This window comes from Geospiza fortis, unplaced genomic scaffold (assembly GCF_000277835.1).
Source record: "Geospiza fortis unplaced genomic scaffold, GeoFor_1.0 scaffold195, whole genome shotgun sequence".
NCBI classification, from domain to species: Eukaryota; Metazoa; Chordata; class Aves; order Passeriformes; family Thraupidae; genus Geospiza; species Geospiza fortis.
Window position 1 is genome coordinate 1,402,493 of NW_005054324.1, and position 22,907 is coordinate 1,425,399.

The following is a 22,907-nucleotide window of genomic DNA, read 5'->3' on the forward strand; positions in this document are numbered from 1 at the left end:
ATGTGGTCATTCAGGGTGCAGTTTGGACACCCATATTTTGCTTAATTTTGCTTCTATAGCCGCTGCCTGCCCAAAACTGATGGACCTGTTATTTCACAACTCCAAATGTCTATAAGTCTTGTTTCTCTGCTTGCCCAGAGCTAACCTGGCCTTGGCAGGGGTAAGCAGTCCTGTTCACCTGAAGTCAAGGAATCAAGAAATGCTGTTCCTTCATCTTGAGCTGGGAGTCAGCCCAGTGATGGTCATGCTGAAATCACACAACTAAAAGCACAGTACTTGCTTTTCAGGGCTGAGCTGTGACCCTATTAATTGGTGTCATGATTTAACCCCAGGCAAGCCACCAAGCCCCACACAGCCGCTCAGTCACTGCCCCACCAGTGGGATCAGGGAGAGAATCGGAAGGGTAAAAGTGGGAAAACTCATGGGTTAAGATAAAGACACTTTAAGAAGGAAAGCAGAAGGTGTGCATGCAAGCAAAGCTAAACAGGGAACTAATTCACTGTTTCCCGTGGGCAGGCAGCTGTTCAGCCATCTCTAGGAGAACAGAGCCCCATCACATGTAATGGTGACTTGGGAAGTCAAATGCCATCACTCCAAAATCTCCACCCTTCCTCCTTCTTCTCCCACTTTATTTACTGAGTGTGATTTGATATGGTGTGGAATATCCCTTGGTCAGTTGGAGTCACCTGTCCTGACTGTATCTCCTCCCTACCTCCCATGCACCCACAACTTCCTTGCCAGTGTGACAGTATGAAAAGCAGAAGAGGCCTTGGCTGTGTAAGCCCTGCTCAGCAGCAGCACAAACAGCTATGATCAACACTGTGTTCAGCACAAATCCAGAACGCAGTCTTCTACCAGCAACTGTTATGAGAATTAGTTCTGCCCCAGCCAAAACCAGCACAGTTGGTCATTTGATAAAATGTGCTGGTGATAGAACCTTGGAGCCTGTCTTGTCCTTCTTGCCCTTGTCCTTCATAAGCATTTTAATAATACTGTAGGTTAGCTTTGTTTCACATTTTTATATTACTTTGGCTTGAGCAATGAGCTGGATACAGTGCCTTGACTTCAGCAAGAGAAGGAGGAGTGTGGGGATTGGTGATTCAGATAATGTTGGTATCACAGATAAATTTACATTCCTTTAATTCAGCAGAGACAATCCACGTTGCTTTAATAAGTAGGCATAGAAGAAGGTCCCCTTGCCTCTCTGTGTCTGTTTTGAAAAGAGTGAACTTTGTGGCATTTATCTCAGTATAATGCAAATTCATGTTTACATGGAAAGAGGAGTTCTGATGGTACATATTTGAGGTAGCAGACAAAGGTTGTCTGCAATCCAAAATGCAACATTTAGGTTAGAAAGTTGGGAACTGACAACTTTTTGCATTTCCATTATCCAGCTCTGAATGGTCATGTTCTGTTAGTGATCTGAAAGCTGCCTGGGCTGGTGACATGGGATCTCATGAGGGTTCAGCACTGCTCATGAGGCAGCTAAATGCTCTCCCAGGGCACTCGAACCATCTCTCCTAGAGACGCTTGTCTGAAATTTGGGCCCTGTCAAGATGCAGGGGCCCGAACCCTGGCTGTATTGCTACCCTCAGTTGTAAAAGCTGTTTTCTTGTCAGTTCAAGAGCTCTAGCATGCTCAGACAGTTCTTTAGTAGTTTCAAATACAAAGAAATGTGTAAATCTAATACATTTTTTTGTTATTTTTAGGTATTTGTAATGAAATGTATGCTTCTCAAACTCCTTAATTTCAAACAGTGCTCCCAGGCACTGAATTTTCCAGCTCTTCATTCCATAGATGCGTGACATAGGGTGTTGGAAAGGGAAACTCTGTTTCAAGTAGTATCCTGTATTTGAATAGCAACACCAAATTGAGGATGCAAGAGAGCTTTAAATGTCTGCTAAACTTGGATAACTGTAAAGGATAGGAACTTTTGCCAAGTTAAGTTAGGGAACCAATATTTAGTTGGTTAGTTTTTATAATGGGTGCCTTTAACAATGCAAGAGGGAAAAAGAATGAATCAAAGTGTGTCCACTAAGTGACATTCTGCAAGTAAGAATGTCACTTAGGGGAGAAGTTTAAAAGTTGTTTCACATTTAGAAAGTATTTTTGTGGGTTTTTTGCAAGCAAATGTGTGTGCACCTGTGTAGTGAACCAGCTCAGGGACCTGGTATGCAAAGAAGGAGCAATAACTTTCCTGATTTTGCTCATTGTGCTGTTGTACAAGGGCTTGTGCAAGCAGAAGGAGAGAGAAAGCCAGGGCAGGTGTGCATACTTTCAGTGAAAATACTGGCTTACGCTATGTTTATTCTGCAAGAACTTGTGGCTTAAGGCCATTAATTACTAATTAAGATCTCAAGGGTTTTTAAAGCTTTATCTGCTGGTACTGTGGTACTAACAGGTCTTAGGTAAATGCAGGTGAAATTATGAGCTTTATTGTCTATGCAGTTAATCTGTCAGTGTGGACCTTTTGGAATGTACAGAACCATATGATATGTAGTAAAATTGGAAGAGAAGCTTTGAAGATCAAATGCATCTTCATCATGGTTTTTGGCTCTCTTGGATTCTGTATTGATTCCCAGGCACCCATGGACTGAAAGCTGACATAGATAGTGCATATATTGTTAATGTTATTTGTTATATTCATCTTTTCCTGTTTGCCAGTAAAAGAAAACATGAATGACTCAATTTCCCCATCTCCTTCCATCACATACAATCTCTATTCTCTTTGGAAAGGTCGAGCTTTATAGTCTGTTTTTAATAAAGACCAAGTAGTTGAAACAACGTGAACAAATATGTGAAAGTGGGAGTTGTACAATTTAATGTCTGGCTGTTAAAACTCCATAATGCATAACTACTTTGAAAAGGAATGAATGCAAGTATATATAACCACATGATTGTTTTTGTATTTAAGGTGCGTATAGCAGCAAAATTCATAATTCATGCTCCTCCTGGGGAATTCAATGAGGTGTTCAATGGTGAGTATCTGTCTGCTCTGCCCTTTTCTTTAAGGTATCTATATCCAAAATTGCATTGCTGATTATTCTCCTGAATTTCATGTAGCTTATGTTGTAGCAGCTTCCTTGCTATAAGGGCTGGTTGTGTAGCTGGGCATGATAAGCTTTGCAGTCACAAGACAGCTGGAAGTTTAAATGCAAAACAAGGGAAGTACTGCTTTTCTTTGTGAAGTGAGAACGAGCTTTGTTTTGAATGAGTAATGAATTAACAGTTGCAAGGGTTTCTGTTTAGAAAACAGATACTCCTATTTTTCATCTTTGATAGACAATTATATTTTTCAACAAAAATTAAACTAGCAGAAATTAAAATGGTCATTTTTTAAAAAGAAGGAATATCATTACTAATATTTAACCTTGGATACACAAACGACTACTGCCTAGTGCCAGTTGTGGAAAGAATATTAATGTTCTCCAAATATTTCTAACCTTTAAATTCTGGGCACACTTCATTTTACTGAGTGTATTGGTAAACTGAAAGGAAACTTAAAATAAGCTTCTCTCAACTATTGTTGTCTAAACTTTACCTAAGATGTTATTTGTTAAAAAAAATGTTGTTTGTCTGTCATCAGGCTATTTGGGCATATGTATAGTTTTAAAAGGCAGGCTTTATAGTTGTGGCTTACAAATGTTTCTGAAGCTATTTAAGTAAAAAATGAACTTGGTATACTAAACCTGTAGTCAGTGTTAGACTGGAGAGAGCTTAAGTTTATTAAAGAATGCAATGCTTTTACAAGTACCTTGTTCTTAGTTAAACTGTGGCCAGCTAATTATTATTTAAGATTAGTTAGTACTTACGTTTTGAAGTGAGCAGCTTATTAACTCAGCTCTCTGAAGATTATTAAAATTTCTTAGAGTAGTACTGCTTATAGACTTCATTGTTATGCCAATTCATAGCTGCAACTACCTGCTCAATAACAGAGTACAGTGTGTTTGAAAACATATAATGAAAATTTGATCACAAATGCCTGACCAGTGTTCAGGGAGATTTAGGCTGCCTTCTTAAATAGAGAAAGCTTTTAATTCCAATTCTGAAAATTGTGCATTTGGTTGGTTGGTTTTGTGTAGGGCTTTTTGAGTATGTGAGGTGTTTTTTTTCCTTTGGGGTATTTTGTGTTTTGGTTTGGGTGGGGGAGTTTGGTTTATTTCAGAAGGGTTTCCTTGTTTGTTTTTTAAAGAAAAAAATACCTTAAATATATTCCAGATTTTTTTTACTTTTCACTTGAATGATACCTTGGAAATATTTAAAAGAGGTTTAATATGTTCTGGCAAGACTAATGATTGGTTAGTTAATGAGCATGAATTAAATTGCTATTCAAACAGTGTCTGGTAAAGTCAAGTGCATAAATAAGAAATTTGCTGCACAATAAATATATAAGAAATTTTGAGGAGAGTATTAACTTTATTCTATATTCATATGCTTCTTGTATCATGGTAGAAAAAATGCTATGATGGTGTATAATCTTCTGCTTAGTAAGTGTCATTGAGGAATGAGACTGAAAATGGTAGGGCTTAAAAACCAGTTCAATGTATTCCATATCAGTGTCATCAGAATACAGTAACAATAATATAGGGTGAGGGAGTTGGTAATACACATTTTAAAGGAAACTTGGTAGAGTTCTGTGCTGTTCTCATTCAGAGCTTCTCAAGAAATTAGATTGACAGATTCCTAGAGCCTGTAGAATACAGCTTAAATCTCTTTGCCAGATTGTCTTCAAAGAGATCCATTTCTACACGATTATTTTAATTTTATTCAGTGAAAATTATAAAATATGAAGCAATAAATTTACTGCCTAGTAATCTCTGTGGGTATGGAGTAGTTTGGGGGGGGGGTTGTTGTTTTGTACAGTCTTTTGTTACTTGTTATGTGACTGAAACAAGTTTCTGAGCTAACTGTACTTATATGTTGTAAATACTCCTTTCAGATGTTCGGTTGCTGCTTAATAACGACAATCTTCTCAGGGAAGGAGCAGCCCAGTAAGTACCAGATGTCACATACTCAGTTGCATAAAAGCAAGATGTTTTTTCAGTAGGACTTGCATAATCAGTAAGTGGTTAATTTAAAGATGTGTGCTTGGCAAGTAAAACCCTATTGTGTGTGTTGGGCTTCTTTGATCAAGATTAAATTCTTGGCAGAGGAGAGATCTGTATTGTGTCCTAATGATTAGAGCAACTTCATTTTCTGTTTCATGGTAGCTTTACTGGATCATCTGTAAGGTACTGCATCCTTAGACCCTACTTCTGTATCAGAACATTGTGCCTACTGTACTTTCTTGCCAAAATTAGTTTCTTCTTTAAGAGTGGAGATATGTGGCTTAGATGGTTGGATCCCTGTGGAATTTAAACTTTATCTGCTCCTCCAGTTTCTATGGGTTACTATAAAGCTTAGGTGTTTGTCTACATCAAGTTACTTCTGAATGTAAATTTTTGTGTAACGGCAGTTGGAATCTGTAATATAATCACTAAAGTGATTCCAAGAATTTTAGCCTGCTAGGTAAAGCATTAATATAATTTTTAATGCATCATTGCCCAGATTATTAGCAATTATTTATATCCCTTAACTGCTACTAAGGAAAAAGATTGTGCTTGATGCAGGTTTTTGTTGGTTTTTTTTCTCTTGTAGTGCATTTGCACAGTACAACTTGGACCAGTTTACTCCTGTAAAAATTGACGGTTACGATGAACAGGTATGAATACAGTGAAATACTTGCAATCTTCCTTAAACTGTTAAAGATAGTCTGGTATTGGAACAATTCTTGGCAAGAAAATTAAAAGAAATGTATCTGCCCTACCAAAACGTAGAGATTGTGCCCCTTCAGTAGTACCAGTGCCAGTCCCATAAGTTAATCATTCAGGGGTATGTAAAGAGCTTGAACTTTTAGTCTGCAGTGTTGACTGAATTCAGTGTTTGTAGCTGTAAAAACTATTTGCTGCATTGTTAGTAGCAGAAGACATGAATTTCTGTCTTGCATGGTTTGTTGCAGTAAGAGAGAAAGATTCGAGATTTGTTTTTCTGGGGCAGTGTATCATATTTGCTTTCTCCTCTCTTGCTTTATGCATATTTTGTTTAAAATGTAAGTTTTAATGATTAAGCTCCCATTAAATGCAGGATATAATTAGATTTGGCATGGCATTTATTTTTTTCACTATATAGCAAGTGTTACTAATTCTATGATTTAATACATATTATATAATATAAATATATATATATATATAAATGAAATTTAAATTTTATAATACAGGTTTTGATAACAGAACACGGTGATTTGGGAAATGGAAAATTTCTGGATCCGAAGAACAAGATTTCTTTTAAATTTGATCACTTAAGAAAGGAGGCTACTGATCCTAGACCCCATGAAGTTGAAAATGCCATAGAGTCCTGGAGAAATTCAGTTGAAACGGCAATGAAAGCATATGTGAAGGAACATTATCCAAATGGTGTCTGCACAGTAAGTGCTAAATTACATAACCACTGTACCCGTATAGATAGTTACAAATTTTAAAAGGGAGCTATTTGTAAACCAGAAAGACAGGCAGTTTCGACTGTAAAGAATTTATTCCTGTTGGGGGTTCATGAGAAATGCAGGAAAGCTTCAGAATTTTAATGTTTTAGCTGTTGGGTTATTAGTGAGTGGTTACTGCAGGTCATAGTGAAGATTGACCTCTGTATTTGAGCATTTTTATTTAAATTTCTTGATGCATTTAGACATTTTGTGGACTACTGCAGTTTGATCCTGCTGATCTTGGCTGTCTGGCTGGTTGCTTAGAAGGGGAGAAAAATTCCATAAAATAGAAATGTCTATCTTGGCTCGATTTACTGACAAAACTGTCTTAGTAAAGCAAACTCATTTTGTTCCATCATATCTCCTTTATATCCAAGTGCTGTATTCTTATTACCAGAATAATCTGATAGCTTCTTAAAATAAAACCTCTTAGTCTGGACTAAAATAGTATTTGCTTGCTGTTACAAGCCCTATGACTATTTAAATCTCAGCAAACTGATCTATTGATAGCTGTTCTGTGCTTTATGTTGATGTGACAGAAAAATTAACTAGGGGGGAAAAAGTAAATCAGCTGCTGAGTTAACAAGTTGAATTGGATTCCCAGGAAGTCAGATGAGTTCCTTTTTCTGTAAAGGAAACCAGATTGGATGTTCACTGAGATAATTTTTAAATTATCTCAGATAATTTAAAAGGGGGATAAAGCAGAAAAGCAGAAACACACCCTTTTTGCTATTCTGTACAGGTTTAAATTGTCATATAGTTGGTAGAATAACTGGTGTTTGAGACCGAGCTGGTAATAAATGTATATTGTCTCAGTAGTCACTGTTACAGGCTTAGAATTCCTGTAGTGGTAGAAAAAGGAGTTTATAATATATAAAATTTATTAAGATGATTTGCCATCAGGTTTTTTAATCTTAGATATTTTCTGCATTGTAATAAATACTTTATTGTTTCATGTACAGAATATTATGTATGACCATAATGGTTAGAAAACAAAATTTTAGTTTATGTAACAATAGTAGAAACAGATATCCAAGCAGTTTGACCAAGGTCTGCTCAAACTTTGACTGTTCTTTTTTTTGCTTCTTTCTTTTTTTTTTTCCTAATTAAGGTTTATGGTAAAACAATCGATGGACAGCAAACCATTATTGCATGCATAGAGAGCCATCAGTTTCAAGCAAAAAATTTTTGGTAAGTTTCTGTATGGATCCACAGACAGTAAAATACAGCAAACTGAGTAAGTGCCATTACACTGATAACAATTAGTTCAGAGAAGAAGGTGGATGCATATCTTGGTTGGGACCCTTCTTCTCCCTTCACTCCACTCCCAAGTTTTTCTGCTAAAACTGTAGAAATCTCTTCCTTTGTGGTAAGTAAAATGGCAGACTGTGTACCTGCATCTCCTTTGTAGAACTTCGCAAAATTCCATATTACACATATGGCATACATGATTAATTTTGCTGTTTATCACACTGACACCAATACTCATGGCCATCTTCCCTAATACAGTTGCTTTGGCTTGTTTTGCTTCCTTTTTGATTGACAGAATAAGAACAGCTCCTTCTGGTTTGAATTTGTCAGAGAAAGAAAGTGACCAAAAATCACTTTACGGTGGGACTTAAGTGATCAAGTTTGGGGTTAGACGGATAAAGGTGATTTTGGATGAAATAAAATCTTACAAACTGCAGCTTTCTTTTTTTTTTTCCTGGACTTGGTTCAATGATTTTTTCCACAGGCTGGAGTGACCTTTGGATAGCTCCATACAAGAAACTGGCCAAAGTTGGCATAAAATATCACAGTATCAGAAATAGGTTAAGGACGTTATAGCCTAAAGATAGCTTATATATGCAGTTGTCAGAAGAAAGGCATTTCATTACTTGGTTTGCTTTTTGCATCTGCTTGCAATTTATATTAGTAATCCCACTGGTAGTGAATGGAAGTACAGAAATCTTTGGGTTTTGATTCTGAAGGGGGATATTACATTTCCATAGTAATTTCAGCATGTGTATGTATCAGTTATTTGCCCAGTATGCTGATTTTTATTGAATTTGCGTAGATAATAAATATTTTTTTCTTACTAACTTAAACTTGACTAGTTAAGTCTTCATGTTTTGCATCAATATTAGAAGTAACTCGGAATAATACTGGTTTTCTTTTTAGTTTGGAAGTATGAATGAATTTTGATATTCCAAATAATTAATTTTGTAGTCTTTTAAGAAGAGGAACAGATATGCAGCAACCTTTTATAGATGGAGAAAATCTTTCTTGAAAGTTTTCTTTATTAAAGTTATGATTGGGCATCTCTGGGTAAATATTGACCATGTTTTTAAGAGTTTTTCAGGGATAGTCAGACTCTAGTGCTTGTTCTTAGCAAGTTGTAGTAAATGCATATTGCTTTGGGAGATTCAGAGATGGAGGAATGGATTCCAAGTTAACCAGATTCCTCAGTTATCCAACTGTAGGGCTGGTTATCCAGTCCAAGCCACAGCCAATACTTCTTCCCAAGGTGTTCCAGCTTTCTAGGCATTTGCAAGTCTGTCATCCTACTATGAGAGTAAGTTTGTTGGGTGATAGAAAATCAATATATACCAAAGAAAAATACTTTCTGATTATTTGAAATACTGTAAACATAGGATAGATGGCTTATTAAAGAAAGAAGAGGAAAGTTAATCTCTTACAAAACATTCTAAGTCAGCCAAGCTAAATAAAGAAATTGTGTTGTTTTTTTCCTTAGAGCATTTCCTACAGAAAAATCCTTCTGAACTTGAATTTTTTCTTTCTTTTTTTTTAATGGCAACTTAAGGACAAAAATTATATCCCAGAGTGGTCATGTTAACTTCAAGGGACCACAGACTGACTGAAAAGCAAACAAATCTGTTAGCTAGCCATTGAACCCCTGGCATTCAAAAACTAGAATTGTACCTGAGGTATAATCCAGCACTTAAGCTTTCTCATAATCAGTGGGTCAGTCTATAAAGCTACTAGTAGTATTAATGTCACTAAGTTGGGCAACCCTTTCAGTTTTCTTAGCAATGCCAACAAGCTTCTGAATTGTCTTAGTCTATATTTTCAGTGATAATTTGGATATTGTCTGAAATAATAACGAATGGCTTTATAGCTGAGTTACCATTGTTACTGTGTCATTATATAGATTTGTTAGTAGCTCTTAATTTTTAATATTTTATATCTTTCTCTCCCCTTGTTGAATGCACTGGAATCTACACCTAACATTAGCAGCATTGGAACACCTAGTATCAACTTTCTTTCCTTCTTTAAGTGCAAACACAAGACAAATCATGGACTGCTGCAGTGCTTTCTTAATTCAGCTCTATAGTACTAACCTTCTAATCCACTAATCTCATTGCTAAACAAGATGATGTCTAGTTTACAGGAAAGAAATCAGGTGAAACTACTCGCCATACTGTTTTCCAGGTGTTTGAAACTCCCTTTAGGCATTTCGGCAAGGATTCTGAATTTGTGGAAGGAAACTGGAAGGAAATAGTTGTCCTGGAAGGGAAATGCTAGAAGAGCTGAAAGGCCTAGTTACAGTTAAACACATCAGAAAGTCTTGCTACTGTAATATTCCTTCCATTCAAGTTTTTGATAGCCTGAGGTGAAGCGTGGCTTTGGCTGATCTAGCAAAACATTCAGGTCCTAGAAACAAAATATTGGCTGTGTGCGCCTAACTAATGCTACAGGAGAGAAAGAACATTTGAGGCTTCAGGTATTTTCAGAAGTTAAGTCCTCCTGTTAAAAGGTCCTTAATAATAAATCTCCTTGGTCCACAGCGAAAACTGAGGTTAAATATTTTGGGAAACAGTTCTGTTTTGGTCATGACTGATTATGATGCTAAATCTTTAGGGGAAGATTTTCTGCCTGTGTAGTTGCACTGCAAATTTCATTCTCTGGTTTCCTCTGACTATCAGTTGTGTGCTGGGATTTTTTTTCATAACCAGTGGGGTAACATCCAATTTCTGTTCTACTGTTTTTTTAAGGAATGGCCGTTGGAGGTCAGAATGGAAGTTTACAATCACCCCTTCAACCACTCAAGTGGCTGGCATCTTGAAAATTCAGGTATGCTTATCTCAAACTGTATCCTGAACCATAAAGTCTCCAGTCATTATCAAGGGAGACTCAGGCCAGTGTATCAAATATGTTAAGGGAAAATGGGGACACAGTAAGCAAGGCAGCAATGCTCATTCACTTAAGTGTTAGTGACTTAATTTACATATTTATCTAATCCTTAAAAACATAAAATATGCGTTTAATGTAATGATTCAGAGGACTTAGGAATGTGTATTCACCTCAGCTAGGCACATGTCTCTTTGGTTTCCTGTTCACAGAATTCACAGTGAGACAAGACCTTCCTAAGGGTAGGCCTTTCTGAAGTAGATTTTTTTTTTCATTTTAACTGATTGTGGGGGTTTTTTAATGTTATTGTATTGTTCAGAAAGATGGAAACCTTTTGGTTCACCTATTCCACTGTCAGAAATTTTTGAATCTATGTATTCTTCATTCAGAATTTGGCTTTCCTGTTGGCATTAGGGCATTCAGAAAGGAGGAATTCCAAGCAGGCAGAAGTTCTGAGACCAGCGGAAGTCTGACTGTCATGTGGTAGGCAGGGAGACTCGACTTTCTGGATTGGTTCCCTGGAATGTGTACACATACATTGCAGCAGTTTATTGAAACACTTCTGGGATCAGGGACTAGAAGCTTAGTGCAGTCTGACGTTCTGTGTAGTACCTTTTTTGGTTGGTTTTTTTTTTTTTTTGTCACACGACAGAGTCAAGTTTCTTTTTCTTGCTGCTTCTGTGCCCCCATGAGTTTTGCTTGTCCTTACTGCTCAGTGATGACTGCAGCAGGAAGATGCAAAGGAATGTCTTTCTAGCCTGAGGCTAGGATGTTATGTTAGGATGTGGTAGCTCTGTTTACATTCACACAGGCAAGGGGACCCTGAGTCTGCTTTCCCATGCTGGTGCCAACATTTGGAATGATAGTCAAAATGTGAACAGCCATTATTATGTTGTCAGATCACTACAGTCATGGTAAGCAGCACTTAAAGTAACTTGTAGGCTTCTCAAGACTTTGTGACTTAAATCCAACTTGCAGCAAAGCAGGCATTTTCTCCACAGCATGCACTTTTGGTTAATGTCTTAAGAGGTTTTCCAGAACAAGGAAGCAGGTGTCCACCTAATTCTTGGAAAGGTTAGGGCAGCAGCCAAAATAATAGTTTGATTGAGGAATTCATTCAGGTTCAACTTTTCCATTTGGGCACCAGATGATTTTATCTTTTAGTACTATTTCACATAATTTATGAAGTCATTATTTATATTCATTAAAATCTGTGTTCTGGAGAGTGATGAAAAGTTCTACTTTTTTGCATGTGTAGTAACTACTTGTTTCACTAAGGAATTTTGAACTCAGTTTTAAATTTGTAGAAGTTGTGTACAATTTTTTCAATGTATGTGGGAATGCTCTCTCTTCACCTTACAAAACAAACAAATGGGAAATTCACTTTAATTTTTTCTATCTAAGGAGCAAAATATTTTTCTAGAAAGTGAAGCCTATACAGCATTAGTATAATTTTAGAGTACTGGAATTTCAGTGTTGTTTGCAAAATCTTTGACAGCAATACACTATTGCTCTGTTTCTGACAAGACCTTTTGTTAATAAGATGGGAGAAATTGCAGCATCAGCTGCTATCTTCAGGTGTCTTCAGTATTTTTAAGATCACTTCCACAATTTCTTCCTTTTTTTGTAAATTCTGTTAATTCTGATGTAGGAGATTCTCAATTGTCACAACCTCTTCTGTTTAATTTTCTTTAATTATATGTAAGGCAAAAGCAAAGGCATAGCCTTTTACCAAAACTAAGTCCCTGTGGCATTTAACATGCTCCAACTGTGCATGGAAAACAATGATAAGTGTACTGGTTACTAATTTTATCTGTTAGATAATTTGTTATTCTCATCCCTCCTTAGTTAACCTTTCCAAGAGGTTCTGTTCATAAACATCCTCCTTCTTGTAGTCTTCTGAACCCAGACCTAGCATTCTAGAAGGATGTCAGCAGTGAGGTATAGTACAGAACAGTTACTTCTTGTATTTTGTTTAAGATATAACACATCCCAGAATTGGATTTGACTCTCCATCTCTGCTAAGCTTTTAGGTCTGAGTGTTTGCCAAGAAAGGGACTCAGTTACACAGATAAGATGTTTGTGCTGGTCTTGGCCTCAGAGCACAGGGGAGCTTTGGGCTCTCTGCAGTGAATCCTGATGGACAAGGGGGAACACTTACATTTCTTTGGGTTCTGCTGCTTTGTTGGGAGTTTGTAGAAATGTGCACTGAGGAAGCACTTCTTATCTTTTAGGAAATGAATTGAGAAAGACTGGCAGAGGTTTTACCCAGCATTGTTTAATATGAAAAGAAGCTTCTTCTGTGATTAGGTTAATACCTTTTGTTCCAAAACAAGTATTTGACAATAAGCAAAATAGTAATTTAATATTAATCACAGGAAATAGTGTTTTACTCCTATAGGAAACTTTTCCTTAGGTGTGTCTTACTGTGTGTCATGTTTTTTCTGTTATTTATAAAGTTGAGGGTCTTTTGCACATATGATCATAATGCACAGGAAATTATACTGTTTTGTATTAATCTCAAAACTGTGTTATGTTGTCTAACAGGGTGAGACACAAATGTTTCATTTTCTCATAACATTAGCTATGTTGACTATCTTGACTTTGTCAAACTTGTAAAAAATTTTCAAAGATGTTTATTTAAATGTCAATGACCTGCATAGCTTTGATATCAATTATTGTTAATGATCACATGTAGTTTTATATATATGCTTCCTGATTTTTAAGTTTCCCAACAGTTTTGTTAGGAACTAAACCTTTTCATATTTGTCCCAACTGTATTTAAAAGTGCTAAAGTTACCTTGGGTAGAGTTTTAGTGTTCTGCAAAATAATCAAGGAAGCTGTCCTGTAGATACAGCATTTCAAGCATAAATAATTTCAATCTGCTTTGCTATCTAACATTGGGAACTGCTTTGTGTAGATAAATACCAGCATTTGTTATGAGACATATCTAATAGAGGAAAATGTCAAACCCAGACAGACTAGAAAGGGAAGCTTAACATTGCACTGTCCCTAGAAAACAGGGACAGTTTGGGGAAGCAGAATATCTTCCCAGTATCCTGATAGCTTCCCAAAACTATTATAATTTTAAATATATCTTCACCATATAAAGTGGTCTAGACTATTCATTTCAAGAGTTTCTAGTAAGGTCACATAAATAAGGTGTTGTCATCTTCATGATGTTAACCAAAACCTAAACTTCTTTGCTTGAAATACTGCTTAAGGCACATCAACTCAAATTATGTTTCCAGACTGGCCTGATCGATATTCCCCCTCAAAACCAGTAAATTCTACATTGTTTTGGTTTTCCTATTTGCTTTTGTTCTGTAATATTCTGTGTGTGGTTTTTACTAATTTGTATAGGTTTCTTACTATGATAAATAACACAACACTTTGATTTTCCTGCATGTTGTTGATTCCTAAACTTGATATGAGGTTCTTTGTTTAATTTTCTGTAGGTTCATTATTATGAAGATGGTAATGTTCAGCTGGTGAGCCATAAAGACATACAAGATTCTCTAACAGTGTCTGTAAGTGACCTTTAAGGACATCAGTGGTTATATTGAAGCAATTTTTAATTTAAAAATAAAGGCAAGGTTATGAAAAGCTCAGAAGTTTAGAGAAGTTTGTTCTTCTACATGTATGGGAATTAATGTTCAAATTTACAGATATTTTATATGTAATATTTACTACTTCTACCTAACATGTAGCTAGCATTTTAAAAAAAGATCAATGCATGTGGCTTATATAAGCTACATTAACTTTGATTTTAAAGCTTTAATTAGCTTGTCAGTCTTCCTGCACTTCTGTATTTAAACTTCAGTCTGCAGAATGACCTATAAAAGTAATTTTTTAATATGAAGTAGGTTTGAATTAAAACAACTGACTTAATTGTACCTTCTAGGAGATTGCCTCCTTTGCTTACTGGATGAAGACAAGTATGCTAAAATAGTAAACAAATGGTACCACCAATTGAGAAGCAACAGCTTCTTCAAGGGGTATTCTCCCTTCGTTTTCTCTGTCTATAACTGGTGCTGACAGTGTCTTGCTCTGTACAAAAAGCCCTTTCAGAAATGGTTCAACTTGAGAACCATAACAAACTTCTTATTTAAAACATAATTTTTTTCAACTTCTTGCCAAATGGATTATTATAGTAATGAGGAGCAAATAATAGAAATAAAAATTGTTTGGAAATAGTACCAGATGTATCTTTTAAGAATTGATAATGTTCCACCATTAACAGCTACTACTTCTGAAATAATGTCTATAATGGCATTTATAAACGGCAAGATTTTCTGTTGGAGTGTTGTTTAATAAAATTTAAGACATTGAGGTTAAGCTGGCAGAGAAATTGTAAACGTGAACAGTAGAAGTATTTTCATGATAATGACTAGCAGTGGCCAATTTGGCTCAATAGCTCAATTCATCAATAAAGAACATTGTTTGTTAATATAAAGCAAGGCTTGTTGGCTTTTTAGTTGCAATAGCACCAGAAAAAATGGGGGAATGTGGTGCCAACTGATAACACTTCTGGAGCTCTAGATATAAAATTACTTCTGACTCCTTGGAGCAAAGGGATCTGTTTAGTGTTTCAGTCAAATAAGAGTTGCTTCAGGGAACTCTTGCAGTTCTCCTGTCAATAGGTTTTGCTTCACTTAGTGTTGGGAAGAAACTTAATCCTGCTTTGCAATTCAATAAAGCAGCTGCAGACCAATGAGTAGGAAAACATCTTTTACATAACTTAGCTAAAACAAAAGCAAGTATGCTGCTGGTTACCAATTTTTAACCTTGGCTGTGAGCTTCATAGAGGGCAGAGGCTGTACAGGTTCTTATTTCACAGAGAAGAAGTGGTGGGTAGATTAAAAGGACCCTCAATGACTCCTTTTTTTTGTTGTTTGTCAGAGAACCCATTTAAAAACCATAAACAGGCACAACAGAAATAAATTACTGAAGAGTTCTCTTGTTGTTAGAGCTGTGAATAATTTTGCTGAAGATTATTTTCTTATCCCCTCTTTTCCTCTGAGACAAATAAGACGTCATACCTCTGAATTTTTCCTTTCATTAGCAGAGCCTTTGAAAGCATTTCCTCAGTTCACTGAAAAGTCAAAACCTTTTCATTTGTTCATCTGCTTGCTCTCTGCCTCCTCCTTCATGTCTCCTGCTGTGTCCAAGAGCACTTTCACAGCTGTTAGGTGCAGTTTCACTGACACTTAGAAGCAGTTATGGTTGAAGTTGTCAGTTTTCTCCAATCTTCGCTTTTGCAGGAATGAGGGATTACATGGCACAAGAACACTCCTAACTTTCAACAGCTTCTGCAAAAGCACTCTTAAGAATGTCTCCAATGCTAATTGGAAGTTTGGAAATTCATGAACCCTCATTTTCTGTTGGAGACTTCTTTTCAGCACTTCAGCAAATACACCTCCAGACTGACTGATGGAGCATATTTTATTTTTTTAAAAAACACACTCTTGCATCCTTAAACAGTTTCTGTTCTGACCTCATCCTTGTCAGTCATGATGAAATTTGCACCCTCATTTTTGCAAGATGTATTTGGAGATGATTTTGGAATACCAGATACATAAAGTCTAGTGTTTCCCTCAGTTTAGTCTCCAGATTCAAAATATTTAGTGGTAAACAAATCTATTTTGGTTTATCGGTTATATTCTACTATAACTTCTGGGTTAGATGTTCTTGAAGTTTTCTTGAATTTGTACTGGAAATGTAGCATTGATAATGTTATCCGTACTTCGCATGATTTTAAAGGCTTAGGTGAGCACTGTAATTTTTCCCAGTGTTGTTCTGTCTTTTTATCACACCATAGAATTCTTAATCAAAATATTTAAATGACCCTCATGGCATTCTTTATACTTGTTGCACTTTGATTTTATTTTTCTAACATCATCATCGTCATCATCATATGGGATATTCCTTTTGGATGAATGCTCAGTTTCGGTTTAGCCACTGAATGGTCAAGTGTTCCCATCGAGTCTACCCGGTATCACTCATAACTATAGGAAAAACATAATCCAGCTGGTCCTACCTCAGACCTAATTCAAATGTTTTCTTCCTAGAATGAAGCCCAGACAGCAAAGGAATTTATAAAAATTGTGGAGGCTGCAGAAAATGAATATCAGGTATGTTGAAACAAATACTGTATTCTTACTCTTATTTTTAGCATTACCATATACTTAACCAAAGGTTGTATTCTATAACCAGCAAGGTAATGCAGTTCCATAAGAATAGATTACATGCTGCTAATTCTGTCTTGCATTTTCACACCTCCTGGTGGTTGTACTCACCTGCCTAACATTACAACAGAAGTAATCTTTTGAGAACGGAAGAGTTCCTTGCATGATTAAGTATCAGCAATTCTGATGTCATAAAGCATTAGTGCATTCCCTAAGTGGAATTTTTGTACAAATTCTGTTCAGAGGCTACTCTGTTAGACAGCTTTGCTAAATATGACTATAGGCTAGTAATATATGGCTATATTACCTCTTTTAATTAGTCATTTCAAAGTTAGAAAAGTGTAACTGTTGTAGATACCCTCTGCAGAAGTGAATACATGTTCATTCAGGCCTTGAACATAAGGTAGATTTCAGACACTGTGTTGTCAGTTTGAAAGAAATACTCTTTAATAAAAAGTTTTGAAGTATATATAGTATGCATTATATTCAAGTTCAAATAATGTTGTGGACTGACTTTAGCATCCCCACAGGAAAAACAGTGGAAGACTTTTCTGTCTGGAATGAATGATGTATGAGCTAACTCTGATCACCATTTTATTCGTGCTGCTGATTAACCACACTGTGGTTTGCTGAAACACCCTGGCTATGGCCAGGTTTATTACATATCTCACCAATTTTCTTCACATAGTCTCAATCTATATCTAGCAGCTTTTCTTCATTAAATATTATTTCAATTCAGCATGTTTTTATTAGGCCTGTTTAGGAAGTAGCAGGCCACTGAGTCCTAGAATGTTGATGTGGCATCCTAGCTGTGTTTTTCACGTGTCTCTGTTTTGCATGACTTTGTGTTTGGCAGACTGCTATCAGTGAGAACTATCAGACTATGTCGGACACTACTTTCAAGGCCTTACGTCGACAGTTGCCAGTAACCCGCACCAAGATTGACTGGAACAAGATCCTTAGCTATAAAATTGGAAAAGAGATGCAGAATGCTTAAAGTGAACATTGCATGACTGGATCATTTTAGTGTCCTTGTATACAAATAAAAATTATTACAAAAAAATATTTGGAACTGTCAAATCACCCAGTCAGCATGGGCTTTTGCCATTGAAAATCACTGTAAGTAGTTTGGTTAGAGCACAAAGCTTAGCTAATTGACTTCTTTTCTTTTTCCTTCCTTTCAGAGGGTTGCAACTTCACTATAGCTGAATATCTTCCTTTAGAGTTTCCGTTGTACCTTTATTTTTTTATAATGAAGAGACCATGCCTTTAGTTTTCAATTACACATTAAGAACAGTTGGAAAAAATATTTTTGCATATGATAACCCTTCCTCTTGCTTTAATGTGAAATGGACAACTTGCAAAATTTGCTGGATTCCTTGTGGAGATCAGTAACATGCATTTCTAGGTCAAAGTCAAAGTGGAGTTTGCCAGCAGTGCTGTTTTTGAAATGATCTGTCCTTTCATTGTATGTAAAATTGGGAAAAGCATTTTCTGTATCATTTAAACCTAGAAGACATACTTGCTAGCCCCATGGTAGCTAATTTTTTTTTTTTAAAGAAAAGGCCAAGGTCTAAAGCTGTTTAAAGGTTTTGAAATTAAATAAAAGTACTTACTCCAGAAATGCATTTAATGCTTTGTTCTGACAATTGTGAACTCGAATTCCATCTGCCCTCCAGGTTTTTTATCATAAAGCTACAAATGTATTATAACAAGGCATATTGTAATATATATAATCCTGTACTCATTACTATGTCTGTTTATTTTTTCTTGGATTGAAATGTACTAAAATTCAATGTGACATTAAAATGCAAATTTTCTATTTATTTGAGTATCAGATTGCTTCCTGATATAGCCTATTTTTGGTGTTTCTAAATGTTTTTAAAATTCTGCTTGAAAGAGCCACAAACTTGTATGTTTAGGGATTGTAATATCATTATCATTTTCATCTGCATTGAAAAAACTTCTGTATATGGAAGTCTGCTTTAAACAGGTGTATTTTTAGCTTCATATTGGCTACAGGGGATAGAAGAAATTCCAAGACCAAAAATTAATACATTGGTTTGGAGTATTCTTTCTCTATCTCATTTTGAAAATGGATGTCAGGTATCTAAAAACACAGACTTCATTACAAACGCTGTATAACACTTCCATGAAATGCATAGATTTAATTTTTAATTGGATAAAAACTTGTTTTACAATATGCTACCTACTCATATGCTCATAAATAAAAATTAAACAGCTTTTTTATTTTTTAGAAGGCAGGTGTTTATGCACCCTCCTAAACCAGTAAAGCTTACACAAATGTTTTATGTCTTTGTTTACAGCATGGTCTAATTACCTTAAACTTTCAAGTTACAGCATAGCAAGAGAGTCTGGACTTGTACTGAGTATAAAAATGTACATATGAAGTAGTTTGTTGTTTGAATTTTAATAGCAATATCCCAGTATTCTGTTCTTCAGTGCTCTCTTACACAGAGGTATAGAAGTTCTATAGAAGAAACTGCTGCTACTTTACAGTACTGAACTGTATCGTAGAAGAGTGGGATTTGTTCTACCACAGTCTTCCTGGATAGTTGCCCTCTCAATTGTCTTTGTAGTTCAGCTCCTGAGCCATGTTGTTCTTTTCAGATTAGCTCATAAAAGCTGCATGTGAGATAATAACAAATGCTAAGTCACTGTCAAGTCAGTCTTAACCAAGATCTAAATACAAACACTATTGAAGGATTTCTTCCAACATATTTAAGAACAAGGTAAAAAAAGGCAGTGAATGGACAGTTAGGGGAATTGTTAATGGGCAACAACAGTGCAAATAACTTTTCTAGCTGTTTAGAATGTTGCAAATTTCCAGAATCAGCACTGACCAAAAGTCAGAATGCTATTTTTCTTACCTGAAATAAAGAGCTAGTTTTAAATATATTCCAAATAAAGAGGTATTTTACTGTGAAGTACTCTATTACTGTATTTCCCTCTCTGTTTGTTCAGTCTTGAGATAGTCTTAATTCTTTATTTTGAAAGAATTGCTTCCTTCAGATTCAATTCTACCAGTTGGATAACATAAGTAAATCTGTGTTACTTAGGTTTTTTTCTTGTTGTGTTAATTTTAGTTTGTGAGACAACTTTACACCTTGAATATCAAATTTATTAAGTTATAGCTTCAATAAAGCCATTTGTAAGTAAATCAACTATTCTGTTACTTTTTCAAAATGGTGTGCCCTATCATATTTAGGAATAATGACTCATCAGATGAAGCTGACCTGACTGTCAGCTGAAGCATGTGGCACAATTGGAGTTCTTGATTTCTAGCAAAGTTTTGGATGTCACTTGCACTTTTTTGTTTTGTTTTGTTTCTATCCCTACCACTTCTAAATTGGAGAATTTTAGAGCTTGCTTGGTAGGCTTTAGGGTATTTTCTGTAGGTAAAGCACTTTCTCTGAGAAATTTTGCTGTGGCAATTGTCTTAATGTGAACTACTATTTGTTTATATTCTATTTTTAAATATAAATACAAGCTTTGTATTGTTGAATCTTGATGTAATAGACATTATGGCTTGTAAAATGGACTTGTAAAATGCTTGTGTTTTTGAAGTGTATTACATATTATGTATCTTAGTGCCCCTTTATATTAAGGAGTTTTTAACTTCTGCAAGTAAGCAGCTGTTTTTTGCAAACATCTGCAACAGGAGTGGCAGTTCTGCTTTCAGGTTTTTCTGAGCAGCCCATTTTTGTATGTCTGTCTTAAAATTCATACTGTGGTTAGAATGAAACTTTAAAATCATTGTAATTTTGATTACACTGCTGCTACTGCTTACCGCCCTACCTGCTGATAACAATTCTGCCATCTGCTTCCACTGGGAACATTGCAACACAGTTCATTAGGAAATGGTGATTCAGCCAGGGTTAAAAGCATTGTGTGAGGATGTCTGAACATCCTGAGAGACATGTTCTCTTTAGGGAATATCTCCAGCCACTTCTGTGGCAGCAATGTAGTTTGTGCAGTTGGGAAATCTCTCTCTCATCCCCTCATCTCACAGACTGGTTTGGCTGTCAAAGCCGTTTTGGTGCTCTTGAGTTCGCTTCCTTTTGGAGAGCTCAGAACTGGGGCCTCTGGGCTCTGGGTGTGCACCAGGTGCCTTCCAGCTCTGAATGGTGACCTGAGTCCATAGCAGTGGCTTCTTTCAGGCAGCTTGAAACCACCACCTACCTACCCACACCTGTCTGTGCTGAGGATGTCTGGAGCTTCAGACAAAAGTGGGCCTCTCATTTCCAGACTGTAAATACTGTAGGTATAGAAGTTCCATCAACTGTTCAATTCTACGGATTCACTCCTATCGTATTGAATTACTTGCTGACACAGACATAGCTTCTGCTGCATTTGTTGACTGGAAAGACTGAAACTGTTCTTCATCTGATGCAATTGTAAACCTAGGTTTAGATTAAACTTAGTTTGTTCATAACCTTGAAGTGTCAATTTTTGTGTACCAGTGTCAACTCTGAACTTCTTTATTTTAAGGGGAAAATTTGCATCATATTTTAACCAAAAAGGTCTATTTTTTTCCTTTACAGCTAAAAGAAAGGAACTGTGAATATTCACTTTATTCCTTCTGTGAAAATGAATGCTTAACACTTGGTAGGTTCTCTTGTTAGCAATATTTTCCTCTGCTGCTGTGACTTGCTTACCTGTAACAGGTATTGCCAAGCATGATGTTAGCCATGTGCTCATCAGAAAAAAAGGGTCAGAGTGATAATCATTGTCTTAAAGGATACAGTTAGACTTTGCTATGCATCTTGTCTTTGCAAATCAGTAAAGTTGTGCAGGGGAAAATCTGTCAGGTTTGTTCTCTTCAGTCAAGAGGAGCATGTAGGGACTTTTTTGTCTGATTAGCTGCAGTTTGAAATAACATCAGATCAGAAACAACTTCTAGCTTATGGATTGTAAATATACTTACTAAAGTAGGTATATTGTAGTTGGTTGGATGGTTTGGGAGGATACCACCATATGTCCATAATGATTTGTAGTAATTTCAGTTTTGCCTTTAAATGTGCTTAATAATTTTCAATTTCAAGTGTACACTGAGTACAGCTGTTGTAGGCATCAGTGAAAGAAATTAGACTACTTCCTTTAGTAAGTACCTTCCCAGTATGCCACTCAGTTTGAGTTACCCTTCAAGATTATTTCAGGATGTACTCAAAAATAATATAGAAGGCTGAGCAGCAGCTTTGCCACACCACTGTGAATGACACGCAGCATTGTGAAGAGGGGTTCAGAAAAACATGCTGGGTATCTCTTTCTCAGGAAGTAAAATTGCCCCCAGAGGCCTTGTCCATTACAGTGCAGCAGTGTGCTTGTGGTGTATCTGGAACCTAAGGTACTTTCTTCAAACACAGAGAACTGAGTTTTAGTCCCCTGAGGTAAAGAAGGGACTCCACTTCCCTGGAGCAAATGTTCTTTTAACAGGCTAAAAGAAAATGAGGCTATCTCCTCTTTTGCAGATGAAGTGTTTATGAACATAATTGAAAATTACAGCCACAGGCTCTTCAGTGCAGGAAAAATACTTGCTTTTTATTCTGTTGGACTGCTGTGGATGGCAAGTGTTTCTTTGTGCCTGCTCCAGCAGCCTCCCTGCCTGCTGTGCCGGCTTGCTGGGGTGGTGGGTGGTGGTGTTGCATCTGTTGCAGAGGCTGGGTACTAAAAGTTAGATGCCCAAAGGCAAAAACATTCAAGTTGTTGCTGTGCTGGGCAGCAGGGGGGCCACAGATTAGCCCTGGGATTTGGAATGCTGTCATGGAATGCTGTCGTGCTGCCTTTTCCCAGGTGAGGCAGCACATCCAGTTGTAACACAAGATGTGTCAGTAAGATGATAAAAGGTACAAGGCAGTGATCAGTTAGGGTTTTCTTTAAGGAAGAAAGGTGCCATGCTTCCATTCAACCACAGTTCCTGCTCAGCCTCTGACAGGGAGCCTGATGCTGCAGCTCTGAGCAAAGGGTCAGTTCAATTAAAGTTGTGCCCCAGGAGCAGGGGTTTGATGGAGGCTGGCACAGCACTCACAGCCAAAATGCACTGTACAGT

General features: G+C 36.5%; 1 protein-coding gene across 1 annotated transcript; it reads left to right on the plus strand.

Annotated features, from left to right (window-relative positions):
• The first annotated feature begins 2,869 nt into the window (after nt 1-2,869).
• On the plus strand, nt 2,870-20,018 carry CAPZA2 (capping actin protein of muscle Z-line subunit alpha 2). The gene is made up of 9 exons (XM_005420898.2): nt 2,870-2,978; nt 4,940-4,991; nt 5,638-5,701; nt 6,257-6,463; nt 7,629-7,708; nt 10,513-10,591; nt 14,108-14,179; nt 16,721-16,783; nt 17,694-20,018. Exons 1-9 carry the CDS (start codon nt 2,870-2,872, stop codon nt 17,832-17,834), a joined length of 867 nt encoding a protein of 288 aa, XP_005420955.1. The 3' UTR covers nt 17,835-20,018.
• Nucleotides 20,019-22,907: the final 2,889 nt, after the last annotated feature.

Bases quoted from the DNA above. Each gene is read 5' to 3' on its own strand.
- CAPZA2 (XM_005420898.2), top strand. From the start codon at position 2,870: ATGAATGCAAGTATATATAACCACATGATTGTTTTTGTATTTAAGGTG. The intron at 2,979-4,939 runs GTGAGTATCTGT...TACTCCTTTCAG, and splicing joins ATTCAATGAGGTGTTCAATG to ATGTTCGGTTGCTGCTTAAT. The intron at 5,702-6,256 runs GTATGAATACAG...TTTATAATACAG, and splicing joins TTGACGGTTACGATGAACAG to GTTTTGATAACAGAACACGG.